This window comes from Staurois parvus, unplaced genomic scaffold (assembly GCF_062004578.1).
Source record: "Staurois parvus isolate SC_StPar_1 unplaced genomic scaffold, SC_StPar_1.0 ptg000578l, whole genome shotgun sequence".
Classification (NCBI taxonomy): Eukaryota; Metazoa; Chordata; class Amphibia; order Anura; family Ranidae; genus Staurois; species Staurois parvus.
Genome location: NW_028318374.1, coordinates 7865001 through 7886081, shown reverse-complemented (window position 1 = coordinate 7886081; position 21081 = coordinate 7865001). Strand labels below are relative to the sequence as shown.

Below are 21081 nucleotides of genomic sequence, written 5' to 3'. Positions count from 1 at the left end.
GGAGGCGGATGGATGGAGTTATCCTTCTTCCCATTAGGGGGTCTCTTCGCTCCCTTCAAACTATTTCCTCCATGTATATATACCATGAAATGAAAAAGAGAATATAGTGCCTTATCTTTTTTTTAAATAATTTATTAAACAAATGTAGTGCACTTACATAACAGAAAAGTTAAAATCGCTTTTTGTGCAAATTTGCAGGATCCTTAATGTGTTTGCCACACTCCCATATACTTGCTGTGTAGTTGCCTTTAAGCGTTGTGACGTCAGAGCCCCTCCCCTCCCTTTTTTTTTTGTCCAGATTCTGATGACATCTGATGACATATATTTATGCTCACAGAGACAATCTATAAAACTTTGAACTAATATCTAGATAGAAAAAATATATTAAGTCTGCCCAATGTACTAAAATATAAATTAATTAATTAATTAATTAATTAATTAATTAATTATTAGATCTATTATGGAATTATTATTATTATAATTTTTATTGTAATAATAATAGTTTTTATAATTCCAAACCTCATAGGACTGTTAGCTTTTAGCACTAATAAGTTAAGCATGACTTACTTTAGTGTTAGGTGTTAGCATAAGTGTTAGGTTAGGGCTACGTCTCAGAGATAACATTAGGACAGTTGTCTTCTTAGAACAGAAGGTATCCACCTCTTATTCAGTCACATATCTTATGCTTTTTTTTTTTTTTGCTTGATCCTACTTCCTGTTAAAGGGTAGCTTTGTTCACATATAAAGAAAGTGCAGCGCTTGTACATTAAACATGCAAAATATCAAAGTGCAAGAATATATCACTGCAAAACGCAGGTCGGGTATAGTTATACTACCCCTTATAAGTCTCAATTTGTCACACAAATATAGTTCACAATCTCCCAGTGAGTAGGGTGAGGTGAAGGATCAAGTGGATCCCTGTTGACACGTAGTGAAAATCAAAAGGTGATATATGTTGATATCCAAAACTGATAAAAGATTGTGCACTCACCAGATGCACAACCAATATGCGCATGTAAGAGATAACCCCTCTTAAGGTATGGTTCCAGGATTCATCAAGGACAAGATCTGGTCAATCTCTACGTAGTAGACCTCAGCTGTCATGCATGGCTCTGTCCCCTATTGCTCTTTATTCTGCAGGTAGTTGGAAGCTCACCAGAGAGCCCCAGAGAGAAACAAGGAGGCCAGAATAGCGTGATACCGCTTAAACATGCGTGCGTTTATTTCAGCAAAGAAGGGTATGGTAAAAACAATACTGACCAGACAAGAAAGTTGACCGCCGGGACCCCAGTGGTGCCGGCGGTGGTAGCTTTGTTCGTTCTCCATGGTCCCACTGCATGTAGGAATGTAGCCACCCTTTCTTCCTCACTCCTGAGATGGACTATGGACTATGGGACTTGTAGTCTGCATAGAGCAGTACACATGATAGCAACTATTATTATTTTTATACAGGATTTATATAGCGCCAACAGTTTGCTCAGCGCTTTACAATATAACGTGAGACAATACAGCAACAATACAGTTCAATACAAGAGGGTTAGGAGGGCCCTGATCCTTGGAGCTTACAATCTAACAGGAAGGGGCTGGTGGTACAAATAGTAATAACTGTGGGGTATGGACTGACAGGAGAAATAGAAGATTCGGTTATTAGCTGAAGGATAGGCTTCCCCGAAGAGATAGGTTTTCAGAGATCGCCTAAAAGTGGGCAGAGTAGGCGATAGATGGATAGATTGGGATAGAGAGTTCCAGAGGATGGGGGAGGCTCTGGAGAAGTCTTAGAGACTTACTCATTATAAACAAACAGATGTGAGAGCGAAAAAGAAGAGGAGCTCATATAAGATGTTACACAGAGGAAAACAAGCACAGTAAGAAGCAATTTCATGAAAAAATAGATTACTTAGCCAATAAAGTGGACCTTCACCCTTTTTATAATGTTCCTCTCCCCCCTCCCTATAACATAATTGCAAAAAAAAAGTATTTTTTTTTCTAAAGGTCAGGTTCATCATTCTTACCTAGGTGAGGATGATGTACCTGGATCCCACACATGAGCAGGAACGTTGCAGTTCACTTTGGGATCCGTCGCAACATTTCTAAACAACTGCGAACTGCCTCCTGGGATTTCGTCACTCATCCTAGGAGACAGCTTGCGGGATCATGAACAGACATGCCGCGGGATCTCTGTCAGTTTACTGGCAGGGTGATGGGGTGTCTGCGGATATGCAAAGGGTTCAAGGCATGCGCAGACGTAGCACAGGGATCTGCAAGGTCCTGTAGACCTGAAAAATATTCCTGCATCGTGTCTGCACATGCACTGGATATGAATTCAAGATGGCTGGGCCGGAGAGGAGCAGAGCATGGAGAACTTTCCCTACTAACAAGACAACGCTGGACTCCATGGTGTGTTTTTTTTCTTCAATAAAATGGCGCCCATCCGCACACAGGCACCAGCCCACTGTGTATATAAGTTCTTGAAAATGAGTGTAAAATGGCTTCAGCTGTGTAGAGCTCCTCAGATGCTTTTCACCCTATTCAGGGCTTTATCATAGAGGTCTTTAGCTACGAATAGGACAAAATGTGTCTGAGGAGCTCTACATGGGTAGAGAGCAAGAATCGAAAGTCATTTTACATCATTTTAATTAACTTATACACACTGTGGGCCGGAACCTGTGTGCAAATGGGCAACATTTTGTTGTAGTCTATTGGAGCCTGATAAGCTTTTGTCCTTCCTGCACCAGTATAATGCTGGTCCAACTGATAAAGGTTTGGGGGGGGGCATCTGAACAGTATTATTTCTATTTATTTGGGCTATATGTTATTTTCTTGCTTTATACAGGGACACGTTTTAGGAGTTAAAAAATAATTTTCCATAGTAATGGTGGAGTTCCTCTTTAAGTAATGGATGTGTATGGATTTGTTTTGGAGAACAAGAATATTGTTTAGTGTCACTTCTACACAAGCTTAATATAAACAGCACATTACTGAGACCTAAAGTTATGGCCATCTTAATGCATGGGCACTCCTGGGCACTGCCCAGGGGCCCCAAGTGCATTTGGGCCCCATGATAATCTTGCATTACATCATGCTTTTCAAGTATCCCAGATTTGCTGGGACAGTCACGCCTTTTGCTAAGCTGTCCCGGGATGGCCGTGTCCTGGGCAGCATCTCAGAATCTGTACTGTGCTCTCCTGATCGCAAAATTGTGCCCTCCTGATCTCCCCTGTACTTTGACTTTTTATGCCCCTGTACTGTGTCCTTCTGTCTCCCACCCCCGTACTGTGCCCTTTGTGTTCATTAGTCTTTGATTTATGGCATTTTTTCTTATTGTTTAAAATCAATTTTATTGAAAGTACTATTAAATATGTTTTTAATTTTATAAACTATTTATACATTAATTGAGAGTAGGTGCATACATTGGGGAAGGCTGGTTGGGGCTCCAGTTCCTTACTATGGCATTTTTTCTTATTGTTTAAAATCAATTTTTTTGAAAGTACTATTAAATATGTTTTTAATTTTATAAACTATTTATACATTAATTATTGAGAGTAGGTGCATAAATTGGGGAAGGCTGGTTGGGGCTCCAGTGCATTACTTTGCCAAGGGGCCCATGATGCTATTAGGATGGCCCTGCCTAAAGTCCCCTTTAAAAAAGATAACTACCCAGTGAATCCAGCCAGCTAATGAGTTTTATAAATACAGTAAATCTTTTAAATGCACAATCAATGATGAATAAAAGCATCAAGGTGTCAACTCATAAATATATCTGTTGAATAAAAAGCGACGCAAAATTCCTAAATGTGTTGTATCAAAAAAAATCCTTTTTTAGAGCTGGCATTTCCCAGCAGCAAGACTTTTACTTATGCCTACGAGGGCCAAGTGCTGACCGGTCTTCCAGAAGACGTCTTTGCCAAGTCAGGCCTCAAGGTGAAGTGCAGGGCCCAGATCGGCACGGCTTCTCCCAGAATTCTTTTCCTGAAGGTAAGAGAGGGAGAACACAAGTTTCTCATTGTATTCAACTATGTGGGAAGAGAAAACTTTAATTTTCTGCTTTGCTTGCTGAGCATGATGCAATTACATCTATTATTTTAGGAAGTGCTCTTGATGCAATTTCTAACATATGCCAGATAATATCCACCAGCCACCGACTTAAAGGATTTGTTCTGCTTTCTGCTCGGGAACACAAAGGAAAATGATTTGAACTGAACAACAAACCTTTATTGGATCAATGTGATTGCTGCGAAACTGAACACTGGGCTATTATTTAATCATCTATTATTCAATCATCAGCTGTCAGGTGCTGCAGACTAGGACCAGACTGATAAGCCGACAGCGTGCACACATACCGTGCCGGTGTGCGTTTTCATAATCCATTCCACAGCACAATTGTATCAAAGATACGCTCCAGTTTTATTAATAAAATGCATACAGCATGTAAAATTGTAGGCAAAAAATGGTATTTAAAGGGTTAGTTCACAAAAAACTGCCTATGCAGGTAAGAGATAAAAACAAACTGTGCAGCTTTGAAAAAATTTGACTAATGCCCTTGCTATAGGTGTAGGTCATTTACTGTACATACCTCCTGAAGTCACCATCACAGGAGATATCTCTCAAATGCTGAGCTTATGAGGGGGTTTGAATCAGAGAAAGAACTTGCTCCTGTGATGGTGGAAGTGAACAGTAACAGCTAGAAGTCTCTTAGAAACGTCCAAGCAACAAGGAAGGATGTGGTGGTGATCTGTTGTGTAGCAATGGCTTCTTTATCTCCAACACACTTCTTGATACATCAGATGCCTTCACCTGAGTTCCATGTTATCCATTAATGATAGAATCCAGTAAACACCTTAAAGGGTTTTGGGGGGTATTTCTTGAAGAATTTTTCTCTTTCTGAATCACCAATCACTTTCGAAGCAGGCTTAAATCTGATTGGTGGCTTTGAGAATCTTCTCAATGCTGGCAATTTTTTAATTTACCAAGCTTTCTGTTTGTGAGAAACAGTCTGCATTGGGTTTGCTAGCTCAGGGGTTCCAGATCACCAGGTTAATAACAATACAGAAGTTGGGTGATCTTGTTCACTACCCCAAATACCTGAATGAAAGGCTTGCTGTGCATCTGTGCCCATTCTATGTCCATAACATTTTTCATATATTCTTAATAAGCAGTTAAAGAGCTTTTAACCTCCCTGGCGGTATGATTATTTCAGATTTTTGGTGCTGAAAGCGGTACCATTTTTTTGCATGGAAATATGTATTTTTTTTATTGTAGGCTGTAATTTTTAGGAAAAACTCACTGAAATCTGTCCGAACAAGAGTCTAGTAAACATCCCGGGTATGATAAAATTTGAAACACAAAATCATAAATTATAATTTAATAAATAATCATAAAAATAATATAAAAATAATAAAAAATTTAATTCAATAATATAATCAAACCAAAAACACTGAAATGTGAAATAGAGCGCCAAGTTCGCACATCGCTGAGCTCAGTCGCAAAATCGTTTTCAGTTTCTGATGACGAATTTCCCCCACGAATCATTATCACTCAATTCTGTAAGTGGTTCTGATTTACTATCGCTGTTCTCTAGCTGGTCTAAACCGCTTTTGACCTAAAGGGACACTTTTTGGACGCCATGGACATTTCTCAGTTTCCAGGCAGAAAGAACAGACAAAATGCAGGCAGGGCGCAGGACAAAGCACTAGGGACAATATGTGTGTGAAATAGGTTGAAACAGCAATGTTTTACTGTGTAAAATGTAAAAAAAAAAAATGACATTTTTTAAAATTTTTAAATTTCCCGCCGGCGGCGGCGCCCGTACGTCCCGACGTCACAGGGACAGGACACAGAAGCCGGATGCCGGCATCGGCCGGAGGAGATGGCCGGGGACGCTGCAGGGGACACATCGTGGGAGCGCAGGGTAAGGTAAGTGAAGAACACTTGCCGGAGCAGTGCCGCAGGGTAAGCCCGAGTGTAGCTCGGGGTTACCGCTTTTGGTACTGAAATGTTACCCCGAGCTACACTCGGGAATACCGTCAGGGAGGTTAAAAGCCATTCCCAGCCTCTGTAGCTTCATGTACTGTGGAATACTTTATCCTCAAATTCTAAACAAAGGCTCTTAATTAGGTTTAAGACCATTTCTAACTGTTTATAAGCAGCAGTCAGACTGTCAAGTTTTTGCTGCTATGGAAAATAAACAGAGAAGTTGAGATTTTAGTTTTTAGCTTTACAGATTTATTTTTCCACAATGGTTACAGGTGCAAAGGTGAGTAAAGTATCTCTACTGCTATAGGTATTGAGCAGAAAGGTTATGCTAAAGTTTAGTTTTAACTGAAGTGTACCTTACAAAAGTAGAAATCACAATAGATTTTTGTATTTTTAAAACAAGCAGTCTATCTATCACTATCTATCTATCTATCTATCTATCTATCTATCTATCTATCTATCTATCTATCTATCCCTCTTTCTGACATTCACCCTAATTATATGCAAATCATCGCCATGATGAGAGATGGATGAAGGCAGAATAGGGCCCTAGGCAAAGTAGGAGCTTTACTTCCTACCCCACCTCATTTCATTCCATCAACTGACACTTATGCAGACTGCAATATGCAGTAATTGTGATAATAAGTCACCCATTTGCATTGCCTGTACTGGGATTGCATATACCATCAGGCATCAACTGCCTACAAGTCTATACATGTACCCTCCCTTATAGAGCAACAGGTGCACAGCTTCTGGTTTACTGCAGGATCATGAAGGTTGTACCTGGACCACTGGGCATCCAACAGACCCTAGGCTTCCGCTTAGGTTGCTTTGTGAACGATCTGGCTCTGGTCATGACACGTGTCTGTACACCATCCTTGTTGAAGGTCCTTGCTACTACCACAGAAAAAAGTGTACATCACTAAGGATCTTTTAATTTTTATTACCCCAAGTGATACCTCAGTAGCCAGCACTACCATGACATGGCAGCCTTTACTGAATCATTTCCTCCCTTAGCATCCTGAGCCTATATAATGTACCTTACCCACAAATGACCCAGGTTAAAAAAAAAACTGAAACAAACCATGCCATTATGCTGAAATGTGGCACACAGAAGCTATATACACAAACCACCACACCATATTGCATTGTATGACTCCAGCATCCACTTGTCAAGAGTTTCAGCACGCCATTGTTGCCAATGAGAAACACATGTCGACCCAATGACAGAAAAACACGTGCAAACAAAAGGACCTTTGTGTAATTGTCACAAGCAAGTTTGTTTAAGATCGGTTAAAGAATACAAAGACTGATACACATGTCTTCAGAATTCCCACAAACCTCATTGAATGGAAATGTGTAAAGTATTAAGATGGAATGACTACACTTTCATTGGCAGCGAGTTTTAATGGTAGAGTGCAGCGCTCGGCTGCTTCCCATCTATAGGACGTACATGTTCTACTGTTCCAATTATTGAGCAGTGTAGTTTTTTGCTGGTGCCCAGGGGTACAGCATGATATATGGCGATGTGTATCAAACTTTACTAGGTGGAAAGCACTTCCAGATTTCTCGAAGAAAATTTCTTCTCAGGGAATACACTTCAACCTCAAGTTGGATTTAAAACAATTTCCACAGTTTTTTTGTGTGCTTTGTACTTAAAGGGGCCGCTATGAATATATCACATACAGCTTAGATTGTTTTCATTAAATGTTTGCTTAAAATAATTTTTCAGTAATTTTTATAGATACGTATGTGAACATTTCAGGAAGTTGTCATAGCAAAGAAATTAAATCATTTCCATTAAAGTAAATAGGTATAAACCCAGGCAAAGCAAACTAAACCAGGATTAAAAAAAAAACACAGGAGGTCACCTTCAAGCACTACTCTAGCTTCACCTGATATCCAGGATGTGGAGGTCCACGAGAGTCTGAGAGGTTGGGCCACAAAGAATTGGCCCAAGGGGCAGTTCAGGGGCATCAATGGAAAAGTAAAGAGGTAGATGGGAGAGCCCTTATAGTATAGTAGGTGACTCAAATATAGTGACTAGCTCAAAGGGATTAACAGTAGGAGGAAAAAGAAAATGACTTACATCTGTAGAGGCTGTGATCACATTTTGGGGTAGAAACACACAACGTTCCGTAGAAAACCTTGTCTCCATGCAGGATATAAAAGATTGCTCTCTATGCCTTTGGAGTCCTGACCCAGAAACCTCTGCAGGGTTCTCAGTCAGGTGTTGAATTATGTGAGTTTAAAAAAGTTCTAAAAAAAAGCCCATTGGTGGTCCAATTGGCAGAGGCAATGGGAGCCTCTGCCGATCAGTCCACTGACAGGCTTTTTTAGGCCTTCTCTTAACTCACAAAGTAAAACCTCGCCTGTTATTCATTATTTTTTCGGTGCCCTGTGTTTCATCCAACAAGACAGTGCACTTCTGGTCTGGGTGACACTCAACACGTCACACAAGACCGGCATCAGTGGCCTGACTGTCATAGGCATACCCCCTGGTCCTCTGGACTGTGGGGGTGTCATCTTGTAGGCAGTTGCCTTTGTTATAGCCATTACTAGCAGCAGTGTAAGTCCTCTCCATTCACCAAACCAATATATATATATATATATATATATATATATATACACAGTGGATATAAAAAGTCTACACACCCCTGTTAAAATGTCAGGTTTCTGTGATGTAAAAAAATGAGACAAATCTCAGAACTTTTTCCACCTTTAGTGTGACCTATAAACTGTACAATTCATTTAAAAAACAAACTGAAATCTTTTGGGGGGGTAAAGTAAACATAAAAACTAAAATAATGTGGTTGCATAAGTGTGCAGACCCTCTTATAACTGGGGATGTAGCTGTGTTCACAAGCAATCACATTCAAAATCATGTTGCATAAGTGGCGAGAGTATGCAGGCAGTTCTATAGGATGAAGGAATTGATACCATTGAATGGCCCCCACACTCGTCTGACCTAAATCCAATAGAACACCTCTGGGATATCATGTTTCGGTCCATCCGACGATGCCAGGTTGCACCTCCAACTGTCCAGGTGCTCAGTGATGCCCTGATCCAGATCTGGGATGAAATACCCCAGGACACAATACTTCCTCTCATTAGGAGCATGCCCTGACGTTGTGAGGCATGCATACAAGCATGTACAGACACATGTACATACACACAAACACATACAGACATATGTACATACATACACATGTACATGCACACAGACACATGAACACATACATGTACATACACATGTACATACATACACACAGACTTGTACATGCATACACAGACACACACAAACGCACACATGTACACATACATTGCCACCATCCCCTCCCTCCTAGATTGTAAGCTCGAAAGAGCAGGGCCCTCGATCTCCTCATGTTTTGCATTGTATTGGTATTGTTCTGTCACATGTTCTGTCCCCTTTGTAATGTACAGCGCTGAGCGAACTATTGGCGCTTTATAAATACTGTATAATAATAATAATAATAATGTGGGAGCCATACAAACTACTGAGAACCATTCTGAGTTGCTGCAATGAAATTTCAGCAAAATGGACTAGCCTGCTGCATCATTTTTGCACTTTGATTTTCGGGGTGTCTTTGAATTCAGTCCTCTGTAGGTTGATCATTTTCATTTCCATCAAACGATGGGACATCCTTACATTCCTAACACATTGCCCAGTCCATATCAATATAGATATCCAGCATGATTTTTTCCCCATTGAGATCTGATGTGTTTTCAAAGTGTTCCTTTCATTGTTCTAGCAGTGTATATATACATAGAGTATAGCGCTACCTACTCGCTATGTTTCTGGATCCCCCTAAGCCTGCACAGCCAAGCCACATGCATTTTCCCACACTTGGGTTTTGTTATCATATTAAGGGAAATACCTTGGATGTGATAATAGGGGTTATGGGATGCCCGGCTATTGTCAATAAAGGGCATGGGGAGCTACTCATGGGGAGCTACTACAACATTTTTAACCATTTGCCCTCCAGAGGATTTCCCCCCCTTCCTGACTAGGCCATTTTTTGCCATACGGCGCTGCGTTAATTTAACTGACAATTGCATGGTCATGTAACACTTCACCCAAATGAAATTTATGTCCTTTTTTCACCACAAATGGAGCTTTCTTTCGGTGGTATTTGATCACCTGTGCGGTTTTTATTTTTTTACACTATAAACAAAAAATAGGCCAACAATTTTGAAAAAAAAAAAACTATATTTTTGACTTTTTGCTATTAAACATATCCAGTAAAAAAAATCTAATTTCATCATAAATTTAGGCCAAAATGTATTCTGCTCCATGTATTTGCTAAAAAAAAATCCCAATACGTGTAAATTAATTGGTTTACGTGAAAGTTATAGTGTTTACAAATGGCAGTATATATACTGGAATTGTTTTAAAAATTTGTTTTTTACTAGTAGTGGCGGCGATCAGCGACTTATAGCGGGACTGCGGTGGGCATTCTGACACTGGGGGGGAAATAACTTGGTGTCACTGACATCCCCAGTGAGATCAATACAGTGATCAGTGCTAATAAAAGCACTGACATTGTACTAAGGGCACTGGGTAGGAAGGGGTAAATATCATACAGTGAGGATCCTCCTAATATTACTTCAAGGGTAACATGGAAAACACACCAATGCCTTAAAATACATATTTGGGAGATGCTATTAAGCTTTATGTGGTGTTACAGAACAGTATGACTTTCAAGACCAGAGTCAGCAAAATCCTATTTTGATATTACATATTTTGGATGTGTAATTGATTTTTTTAACTTCACATTTAGTTTGGCCTAAATATAGCAGCAACTGCTGACTTTTCAGTTACTCATTTCTGCTCATAAAATCATACTCCTATGCTACACCACAGTGGCAGATACACAGCCACGATTATTTTTGTCTAGACGATCATCCATGCCCTCCAGTAGGGCATGTAGTGCATCTGTGTTGCTTGACTACATTGTAAGCAGCAAGGTACACATGACCACGGACATGTGGTCCAGTAAGTATTGGAAGGGATGCTGCACATCCTTCGTGGCACACTATGTCAATCTTCTAGAAGCTGGGAAGAATGTAGGATGGGGCCCACTGCTGAACTGGTAACGCCATCACGTGTCTTGGCTGATGGTGACACCACGATCTACTGTATGCCCTCCTCCTCATTGGCCTCTTCCTCCCCTCCTCCTTCCTTCAAGTCCTCCCCCTTCTACTCTTCCTCCCCTTCCTTCTTCACCCTTTCCTCCTTCACCTCCCTCTAATGCACCTTCTTCTTCTTCGTCCTCATCTACCTCCCTCTATTTCTCCTCCCTTTCCTCCTTTACCTTTACCTTTTCCTCCTCCTCCCACTCCTCCGCCCTCTCCTCCCTCTACTCCTCATCCCCTTTCCTGTTCACCTTTTGTTCCTCCACTTGCTTTCTTCTGTATGATTTTGTCCCATGGAGATGTTCTAGAAGGTTTTCAACATCCTGATGGCTCATTTTATAGAATTTCAGCACTATTTTAGCCTCTTTGAGGAAACAATAAAATTATGAGCCGCGATGAGGCAGGGATTAATGACAAAATTCCTTTTGTGTTCTACCTAGAGCACTCATACCGCAAGGCCTAGTACATGAGATCAGTAAAAATTAAAAAATGTAATGTAACTCCTCCCATATTTAGTCCAATGTTCCTGGCCTGGGCAGTTCCATATTAACATATTCCCACTTTCCATCACTAATTTTGAAAATTTTTTAAAATAGTGTGTTATTTACAGAAGGCTACAGAAGAATGTGGCCATTGTAGTTGGTCTGATGTGATCAGTTGTTGGTCATAACTGGTATAACACTGCTTCCATACCAGTAGGCAAAAACAACCCCCTTCATCTATATTATGGCCTGGGCAGTCCCTCATTATCTTTTTCCAACCAAACATGGGGAGGGATGGCACTAACTAAAACAGAAATGTTCCATACTTATTTAACCACTTCAATACTGGGCACTTTCACCCCCTTCCTGCCCAGGACAATTTTCCGATTGCAGTGCTGTCACTCTTTGAATGGCAACTGTGCGATCATACAGCACTGTACCCAAATAAAATTTTTATCATTTTTTTTGAGACTGACAGAGCTTTCTTTTAGGGTTATTTAATCACCACTGAGTATTTTTAATTTTTTTATAAAAAAAAAGAAAAAAAGACTGAAACATTTTTATTTAAATATTTTTTTTTTCAGTTTCTGTGATACATTTTTGCAAATAAGTAATTTTTCTTCTTCACTGATGGGCACTGATAAGGATACACTGATAGGCACTGATGAGGCTGCACTGATGAGGCTGCACTGACGGGCACTGATATGCTGCACTGATGGGCACTGATGAGGTGGCACTGATGGGCATTGATAGGCGGCATTGATGTGCATATTGATCTGCACTGACTGGCACTTATGGGGCTACAGTGATAATCAGGGCACTGATAATCAGTGCCCTGATTATCAGTGTAAACAATGCACTCACTGTGCCCTGTAAGACTTGCCAGTTATATTGATAACCGGCAAGTCTTTTTACATGCGACCAACTGTGATTGGACACAGCTGATCACATGGTAAAGGGCCGCTGTTATTGGCCCTTTATCGTGATCTGTGACCAGCTGTGTCCAAAGGAGTGGAAGGCATGCACATGGGAAGATGTCCATAGGTAACTTCCCAGAACTGGAGAGCTACACTGAAAGACAGCTATAGCGCAGTCAAGAATCGGTTAATATACGCCAGAGGGCCAATATATGAACCAGGCACCAAGCCCTTGCTGACTGGGAAGTTGTCCAAGCTTGAAAATGGTTTACAATCATAGTAAAAAAACGCACATACATTTTTTGCAGATGGAGGTACATTCCAACTTGCACTAAATCAGTCTTTCTCAATCAGGGTTCCATGGAACCCTAGGGTTCTTCCAGTGGTTCCTAGAGGTTCCTTCAGCAATAAGCAACTTTTCCCTTCCAGATTGAGTAACCACTGGTGGAAATTATCTTTTTAGCTATTTATAGGGTGGGATTCATCCCATTGACCAGAAATGTAAGGATCATTCTACCCAGTGACCAATATGCACTATGAGCTGTAGATACAGTAGGGTTTAGCATGGGTTCTCTGAACCTGGAATGCTAATTCAAAGGATCCTCCATATTTAAAAAGGCTGAGAAAGGCTGCCCTAGTTTCAAAATGTGAATTGTGCTGCTACCCCAATAATCCAGTTTAGCAGGAAAGGCAATCCTATTGTGACCGATCAACAGGCTCCACAATCCAGCGATGAAGATTTGAAATAGATGCAATTGATGACTATTGGATCCTTCACAGCATAAAATCCATTTATTTAGTAAAGGCAGAGGTAAAAAAAAAAACAGAAAACAATCTGCTTGCATTTTTCAGCCCTCAGGGGGCCTTAATCATGATTAAGGCCCCCCGAGGCCTGAAACATGTAAGCTGCTTGTTATCTGGATTTTACTTTTACCTCTGCCTTTACTAAATAAATGCATTTTATGCACAAGATAGTTGCCTGACTCCATCAGTAACTTGCTCAATAAATCTCCTTTGCGCTTGGATAGAGTTAGTTGTTCTCTGATTGATTTTTACTTGTTGCCTGAAACCATTGTTTACATTAGGCCTAACTAAAGTTTCACACTTTTTTACTTTTTATATAGTGCTATACCAATGTATGGTTTGATGTGTGATGGTTTTTGCTAAGAAACACCATAAAATGCCTTTTTCTCTCAGTAAACAAGCTTTTTCAGCCCTCACACTCCAGGGTTCTATGCTGACAGACCTGAGTAACAGCCACACTCCAGGGCTCTATGCTGGCAGAGCTGAGTAACAGCCACACTCCAGGGCACTATGCTGGCAGACCTGAGTAACAGCCACACTCCAGGGCTCTATGCTGGCAGAGCTGAGTAACAGCCACACTCCAGGGCTCTATGCTGGCACAGCTGAGTAACAGCCACACCCCAGGGCTCTATGCTGGCAGAGCTGAGTAACAGCCACACTCCAGGGCTCTATGCTGGCAGAGCTGAGTAACAGCCACACTCCAGGGCTCTATGCTGGCAGAGCTGAGTAACAGCCACACTCCAGGGCTCTATGCTGGCAGAGCTGAGTAACAGCCACACTCCAGGGCTCTATGCTGGCAGAGCTGAGTAACAGCCACACTCCAGGGCTCTATGCTGGCAGAGCTGAGTAACAGCCACACTGCGAGGCTCTATGCTGGCAGAGCTGAGTAACAGCCACACTCCAGGGCTCTATGCTGGCAGAGCTGAGTAACAGCCACACTCCAGGGCTCTATTCTGGCAGAGCTGAGTAACAGTCACACCCCTCAGCTAAAGTTTCCCAGCACAGACTTGTATTGCAGAGAAGGGAAAGGGCCATGTCTAATCAGGTCTGTTACATTACTAAGAGCGCCGGGTCCTTCGTTGGAGCTTTTTAGACTACAAAGTCATATTTGAACACCCTGGTTAGGTTCTTCAACAGTAAGGCTGCTTTCGTACTGATCCATTTTTCTTTGTTTTTTTGTGTTAAAAACAAGTGAAAGAAAAATACATGACCATGAAATCCTATGGAACTCTTCACACTGATCAGTTGTGGGTCTACTGACTTTTGGAAAATCCTGCTTGCTGAATTTTAGGTGCATGTTTGGTACAGTAAAACAACTACATTAAAAATGCACATCATTATTGAAATAAATGGAAGACACATTAAAAATTCCTCAAAAACACATCAAAAGCGCATCAAAAATTCATTTTTGGTGTGTTTTTTTAAACACGTCTTTTTTTCACTAGGTGCAAAACGCACCGGAAATGCAGTAAAATTGCAGCAAAAACATATATGTGATTTTACACGTTTTTGCGCCAAAGCAGTGTGAAAGTAGCCTAAAGGTAATGTAGGATTATGAAAATGAAAGTGGTTCTAAAGGCAGAAGGGTTTTTTTTATGCATTAAGGTAAAACATCTGCATGCAGCTTCTCCGCCAGCCCCCTAAATACTTACCTGAGCCCGATCTTGATTCAGCAAAGTGCTAGAGAGCGGAGACTCTCTCGGCTCTCTCTCCTGACAAGCTCAGAGACAGCAGCAGGAGTCATTATCTCCTGCTGCTGTAAATCCCAGCCAGTGAGGAGGGGTCAAGGGACACACAGCACCGGCTTGGGAGCCAGCACACATGAGTGTTCCTGTAGCAAGTGGCTTGCTGTGGGGGCACTAGACAGGGGGGAGGGGCCAGAAGTGCCAGCAGAGGACCCAAGAAGAGGAGAATCAGGGCTATTATTTGCAAAACCATTACACACAGCAGGTAAATATGATATGTTTGTTATTTAACCACTTGCCGTCCGGCCGCTGTATATAAACGGCCGGACGGTGGCAGTCCAGGGGTGGGTTGCTGTTCATAAACGGCACCCGCCATCATGGACTGTGCGCGCTCCATGGGAGCGCGCAGTACCACGATCCGGTGCCCACTGTGTCTTCTGGACACAGTGGAACACTGATCGTCGTACAGGACCTCTGTGCAAGGTCCCGATCATGTGATCCCTGACTGACCAATCAGTGATCACATACAGAGTAGTAAGCAAAATGTCACTTCTGACATCATTGCTTACTATGTGTGAAAACTGTTAATGATCACAAAGGTCACATGGTACAAAGCCATTCACAACAGCCTTGTACCATGTGACAAACTGTGACCAATCACAGCTCACACAGTAGTTCTCAATGGCTGCAAGAATGCAGCCAGAGAGAAGGAGAAATGATTGCTTTTACATCCTTTATGGGTGTAAAAGCAATCAGTGTAAAAAAAAAATAATCTTCATCACCCCCCACAAGCAGTACAGTGTCACCATGGTGACACTACTGCTAGCGTGACAGTATGTAGAAAATAAAAACATAAATAACAATATAATAACATAAAATAAAAATGTAAAAACAATTTTTTTTTAAATTATAATTTTTGGTTATAAACTAATTTGGGTTATTTTTTTTTACTAAAAAGATAACTGAATACATTTTGGCCAAGATTTATGATTAAATATTATTTATTTGCAAAATTTTATAAGAAAAACACTTTTTTTCAAACTTTTTGCACATTTTCATTTATATAGCAAAAAAAAAAAATCCCAGTGGTGAATAAATACCACCAAAATAAATCTTTATCTGTCTCAAAAAAATGCTAAAAAAATCCATATGGGTACAGTGTTGCATGACCGCGCAATTGTCATTCAAAGTGTGATAGCACTGAAAGCTGAAAATTGGCCTGAACAGGAAGAGGGTAAAAGTGTCCAGACTGGAAGTGGTTAAGAAAAAAATAAAAATTGCATTCAGAATCACTTTAATTAATACAAAGTTGATCTATTATCTATTTCTGTAATTTCAATTTGTTTTTAGAATAACTATTTTTTATATATTTGTTTTTTTTATCTTCCAGATTAGTAACATAGAGGTGCAAGAATTTAATGGCATCTTGCTAAGGAATAAGTTTACAAGTTCCCCCAAACTAACCAAGTTATTGGAGAAACAGCTTGCTGCACCAATCAGGTTTGAGTACAGAGGCGGTCATGTTGGAGAGCTGTACATACCAAAAGGCTTGTCAGAGACTGCAGCTAATCTGCTTAGAGGTATTCTAAATATTCTTCAGCTGACCATCAAGAAGACTCAGAATTCATATATCCTGCAGGAGGTAAGTGGTTACAAATTTGTATTTTTTGTGTGTTTTCATTTGAGGGCTCATTCACATTGCAGTCCATTTTACTGTAGGGGAAATGCCCAGACAAAAAATAAACCACATTACATTCCGTTAACTTATTTTTGTGAGCAGACTGCGTTGTCGCATCCGGGAAAAGGCGACATTCTGCATTTGTTAAGCAATCTGAGCCACCATAGGAATTCAAAGACTTGTATGGGAACGATATACATTCATTTTTAATCTTCAAAGCTCAAGGATAGGCAGGTGACATAGAAGAAATAAAAAAAATGCAAACAAGACATTTGTGAACACACATAGGGGTCCATTGAAAAAACAATTAATTGGGTAATGTGACAAGCAATTGCCCATCATTGATGAATTCTCCTCCCTTTAGAGTCCTCTTATTCCTTCTGTATTGATCTGTATTGTAATCGCCTGCCTTTATATTGTAAAGCGCCGGGCAAACTGTTGGCAGTATACAAATCCTGTGCAATAATAATAAATCTGACTGTACTTACTTAAAGTGGAAGAAAAGCCTAAAACTTAAAAATGTTCCCTTGCCCCTCCTCCTACCTTTCCTGCCTAGCATGTATACTTGCATACTGTATCCTGCAGCTCCAGCTCTCCTCTGTCAGTGAGCGACTGCTGCAGGGGAGAGGTGGGAGCGCCGACAGTAGTTATGGGAGCCTATGGGTGGCGTCACAGCTCCCGGATCTCTTACACAGAGCTGCAGGATCACATGACCAGACAGATGTAGATTAAAAACAAGTAAGTATACAGATCACTTTTACAGGTTAGGCAGGATAGGTAGAAGGAGGGAAGAGGGAACATTTTTAAGAATAATTATAGTTGCGCTTTTCTTCCATTTTAATTCAGTGATTTCCTCCATCCAGTGGACATAAAGCTGTTTTTAGTCATGTGTTTATTTATGGCCACTAGATGGAGCTGACGGTCATAGGAGATTGCTGTGTTAAGTAAAATATGGTCATAATTCTTCAAGAAATTATGTGTGGCCCTTTTGTGATGTTGGGGCCACACTTGAGTCCCCCCATATCAAAAACGTTGATCACCACTGCTCTATGAGGTCTATTTAAAAAAACAAAAAAAACACAAAAAGCCACACATAAAATTAAGTGAATATTCGCATTGTCAGAGACCGCACATGCACAACAGGATATAGTTAAAGATTATGGACATGATATAAGAGATGGTCGGAAACTGTATACTTGATCCAAGAACAAATCACAATTTGTGGGTATGATACAAGAGATGGTTATAAATGGTTATAAATACTGTATAATAATAAAATATTAATGGTTAGTGTTAGATTTTTAGACACATATAATACTTCTTCTAGTGTCTTGAGGCGATTATGAATGAAAGAGCCATTGAAATAAAAAAATGAAGTGTGATTTTATTCTATCACACAATGGTGTCAAATAAACAATGTAAAGCGTATTATGAACAGTTCCATGTAGATACAACTACTGTAAAAATGACAAGTGAAAGTTCAAAGAAAAAGTCACCATTATCTGTCATGGCTGTCCTGTCCTTCCATGCTGTCCTTCTCAATGACTTTGTAAAGCAGGAGAAGCCGGATGTGACTAAATTGTAGCTGGAAGTGATCTCAATATGCACCTGTTGCAGCTTCTCAGACGTGTGTTTGCAAGAGTCATGTTGCTTGTGTGTATCAGAGAGAGTGTGTGTGAGCGTGAGTGTCCCTTGTCCGTTCCGATGGTCTTTTATGAGGCAAATGTACGTCATAGTTAGTGATCATAATACCTTCTATGGAAAGTATTACTGCTTAGCAAAGCTATTTCATAAAAGGGAAAGATGCTATACATATGATGTTTGATGGACAGGAACATATGTATGCTGATGTACCAATGATGTAACCCTTAGCTATATATTTAAAAGATAGTATAGCTTAAGAACATATCAATGTATAATCACTAAACTATATATGTATCAGTGTTAGAGACGTATACTAAATATACACAGAAAATACGTAATGTAATAGTAAGTCACTTCTAATAACCTTGACATAACTACCAAATACTTTTAACCAACTATCTCTAAATATAGTCTACTCAACTTTCAACTGGTATATACTATTTCAGCTTAACTTGTATATCTTTTGGTCTCAGCTATAATTGAAGAATAGTAAATACTACCATTTGTCAAAGACCACTTACACATATTAATATTAATTATGACTAATCATAAAAACCAAATATATTTTGCAAGCTTGCCATCAATATAAATGCCGAATCATAATTTAGATTTAACAGTTAGAGACTGTTGACATGATACAAGAGATGGTCAGAGACTACAGGCCTCATAACAGAGATGGTCAGAAACTGTGAATATGATACAACAGATGGTCAGAGACTATAGACATGTTACAAGAGATGGGCAAAGACTATGGACATTATACAAGAGATGGTCAGAGACTATGGGCATGACACAAGAGATGGTCAGAGACTGAATAAGATACATGAGATGGTCAGAGACTATAGACGTGCTATAAGAGATGGTCATAGACTGGGGACATGTTACAAGAGATGATCAGAGACTATGGAGACGTTACAGGAGATGGTCAGAGACTATGGAAATGTTACAGGATATGGCCAGAGACTATGGAGATGTTACGAGAGATGGTCAGAGACTGTGATTATGATATAACAGATGGTCTAAGACTACGGACATGATACAATAGATGGTCAGAGACTATGGACATGTTACAAAAGATGGTCAGAGACTATGGATATGATACAAGAGATGGTCATAGACTATGGGCCTCATAACAGAGATGGTCAGACACTGTGAATATGATACAAGAGATGGTCAGAGACTATGGACATGATACAAAAGATGGTCAGAGACTATGGACATGATACAAGAGATGGTCAGATATTGAATATGATACATGACATGGTCAGAGACTATAGATGTGTTACAAGAGATGGTCAGAGACTATGGACATGTTACAAGAGATGGTCAGAGACTATGGAAATGCTACAGGACATGGGCAGAGACTATGGGCATGATACAATAGATGGTCAGAGACTATAGACATGTTTCAAAAGATGGTCAGAGACTATGGACATGATACAAGAGATGGTCAGAGACTGTGAATATGATATATGAGATGGTCAGAGACTGTGAATATGATACAAGAGATGGTCAGAGACTGTGAATATGATACATGAGATGGTCAGAGACTATGGACATTTTTACAAGAGATAGTCAGAGACTATGGACGTGTTACAAAAGATGATCAAAGACTATGGACATGATACAAGAGATGGTCAGAGACTGTAAATATGATACAACAGATGGTCAGAGATTATGGACATGTTACAAGAGATGGTTAGCGGCTACAGACATGTTACAGAGACTGCAGGCATACTGCAGGAAACTGTCAGAGAGTGTCAACATGCTATAGGATTGTTGGAGACTCAGGACATGCTGGGAACATGCTTCAAGAAAGTCATAGACTGGAGACACATTACACTAGACTGTTAGAGATTATTATTATTATTATTATACAGGATTTATATAGCGCCAACAGTTTGCTCAGCGCTTTAGATCACTACTATAACAGGGTAATAGAAAACACAGATTAGTGTCAGCAGGGGCCTGGAGGGACACACAAAAAGTGTCAACTGTTGGGCATCCCTGCCAGCTCCTCCTACCAGCCATGATATGCCTCCATTGTCTAGAGAAGCACTGAAACCCATAATGATGTCACTGAGTCTAAAAAGTATGTAATGAAAACAGAAAGGTTTTATTTAAAAATTCTCTTAGCAACGTTTATGAGGAACAACAGGAAGGACCAGGAAAAGCAAAATATAGGGAAATTAAACTTCAGTTTTAATACGATTGCTTACTAATTATACATTATAATCTGTATAGAACCCAAAAACAAAAATGTTATATATTGGAGCTTACCAATCATTATATGTATTGACTGTATTAGTTTTCTTTTTTAGGTATTTTTTCACCTCTGTTTCCACCTGGTGATCTGCCCAGTAGCACACCTCTTGTATTAGAGCACCCCCGCTCTGGTTGAAGGAGCCCAGGGGGCACTTTTTGGACAGCAGAATTGTCAGTCTTCGGGGAGGGGAGTGTGAGATGTACTAGCAGATTTAGATACATTAAGAGAATTGAAGACAAACTCCAGCTAATACTTGATAAGCAGTTACAGCAACCGTTTTTGTTTTCCTAAAGGTTTTACATAAACAAATAACAGCTGATCATTGTAAGCACCCCTGTCAGTGTTAGGCCTCATGTCCACTGCTGCTCCTAAATGTGAATTTAGGAGCTTTTGGCATTTTTTTGTCAAAGCCCCTGAACGCAACTCAAAAAAAGCCTATGTGTCCATGTACACATACAGTGAAGGAAATAAGTAT

The 21081-nt window shown here is 40.2% G+C and overlaps 1 protein-coding gene and 1 long non-coding RNA gene across 2 annotated transcripts in view; one reads left to right on the top strand and one right to left on the bottom strand.

Annotated features, from left to right (window-relative positions):
- Window positions 1-21081, top strand: part of LOC149450248 (vitellogenin-1-like) — a 201681-nt gene that overhangs the window by 1104 nt on the left and 179496 nt on the right. Inside the window, exons 3-4 of the mRNA XM_089692207.1 lie at window positions 3824-3975; window positions 16409-16660. Coding sequence (XP_089548333.1) covers window positions 3824-3975; window positions 16409-16660 — 404 coding nt within the window. The remainder of the gene's footprint in view (window positions 1-3823; window positions 3976-16408; window positions 16661-21081) is intronic.
- Window positions 112-18877, bottom strand: LOC149450249 (uncharacterized). Its single transcript, XR_016315285.1, has 3 exons — window positions 18193-18877; window positions 3882-3969; window positions 112-1404 (listed from the first exon to the last, which is right to left on the bottom strand). It is a non-coding gene; the product is annotated as an uncharacterized LOC149450249 (long non-coding RNA).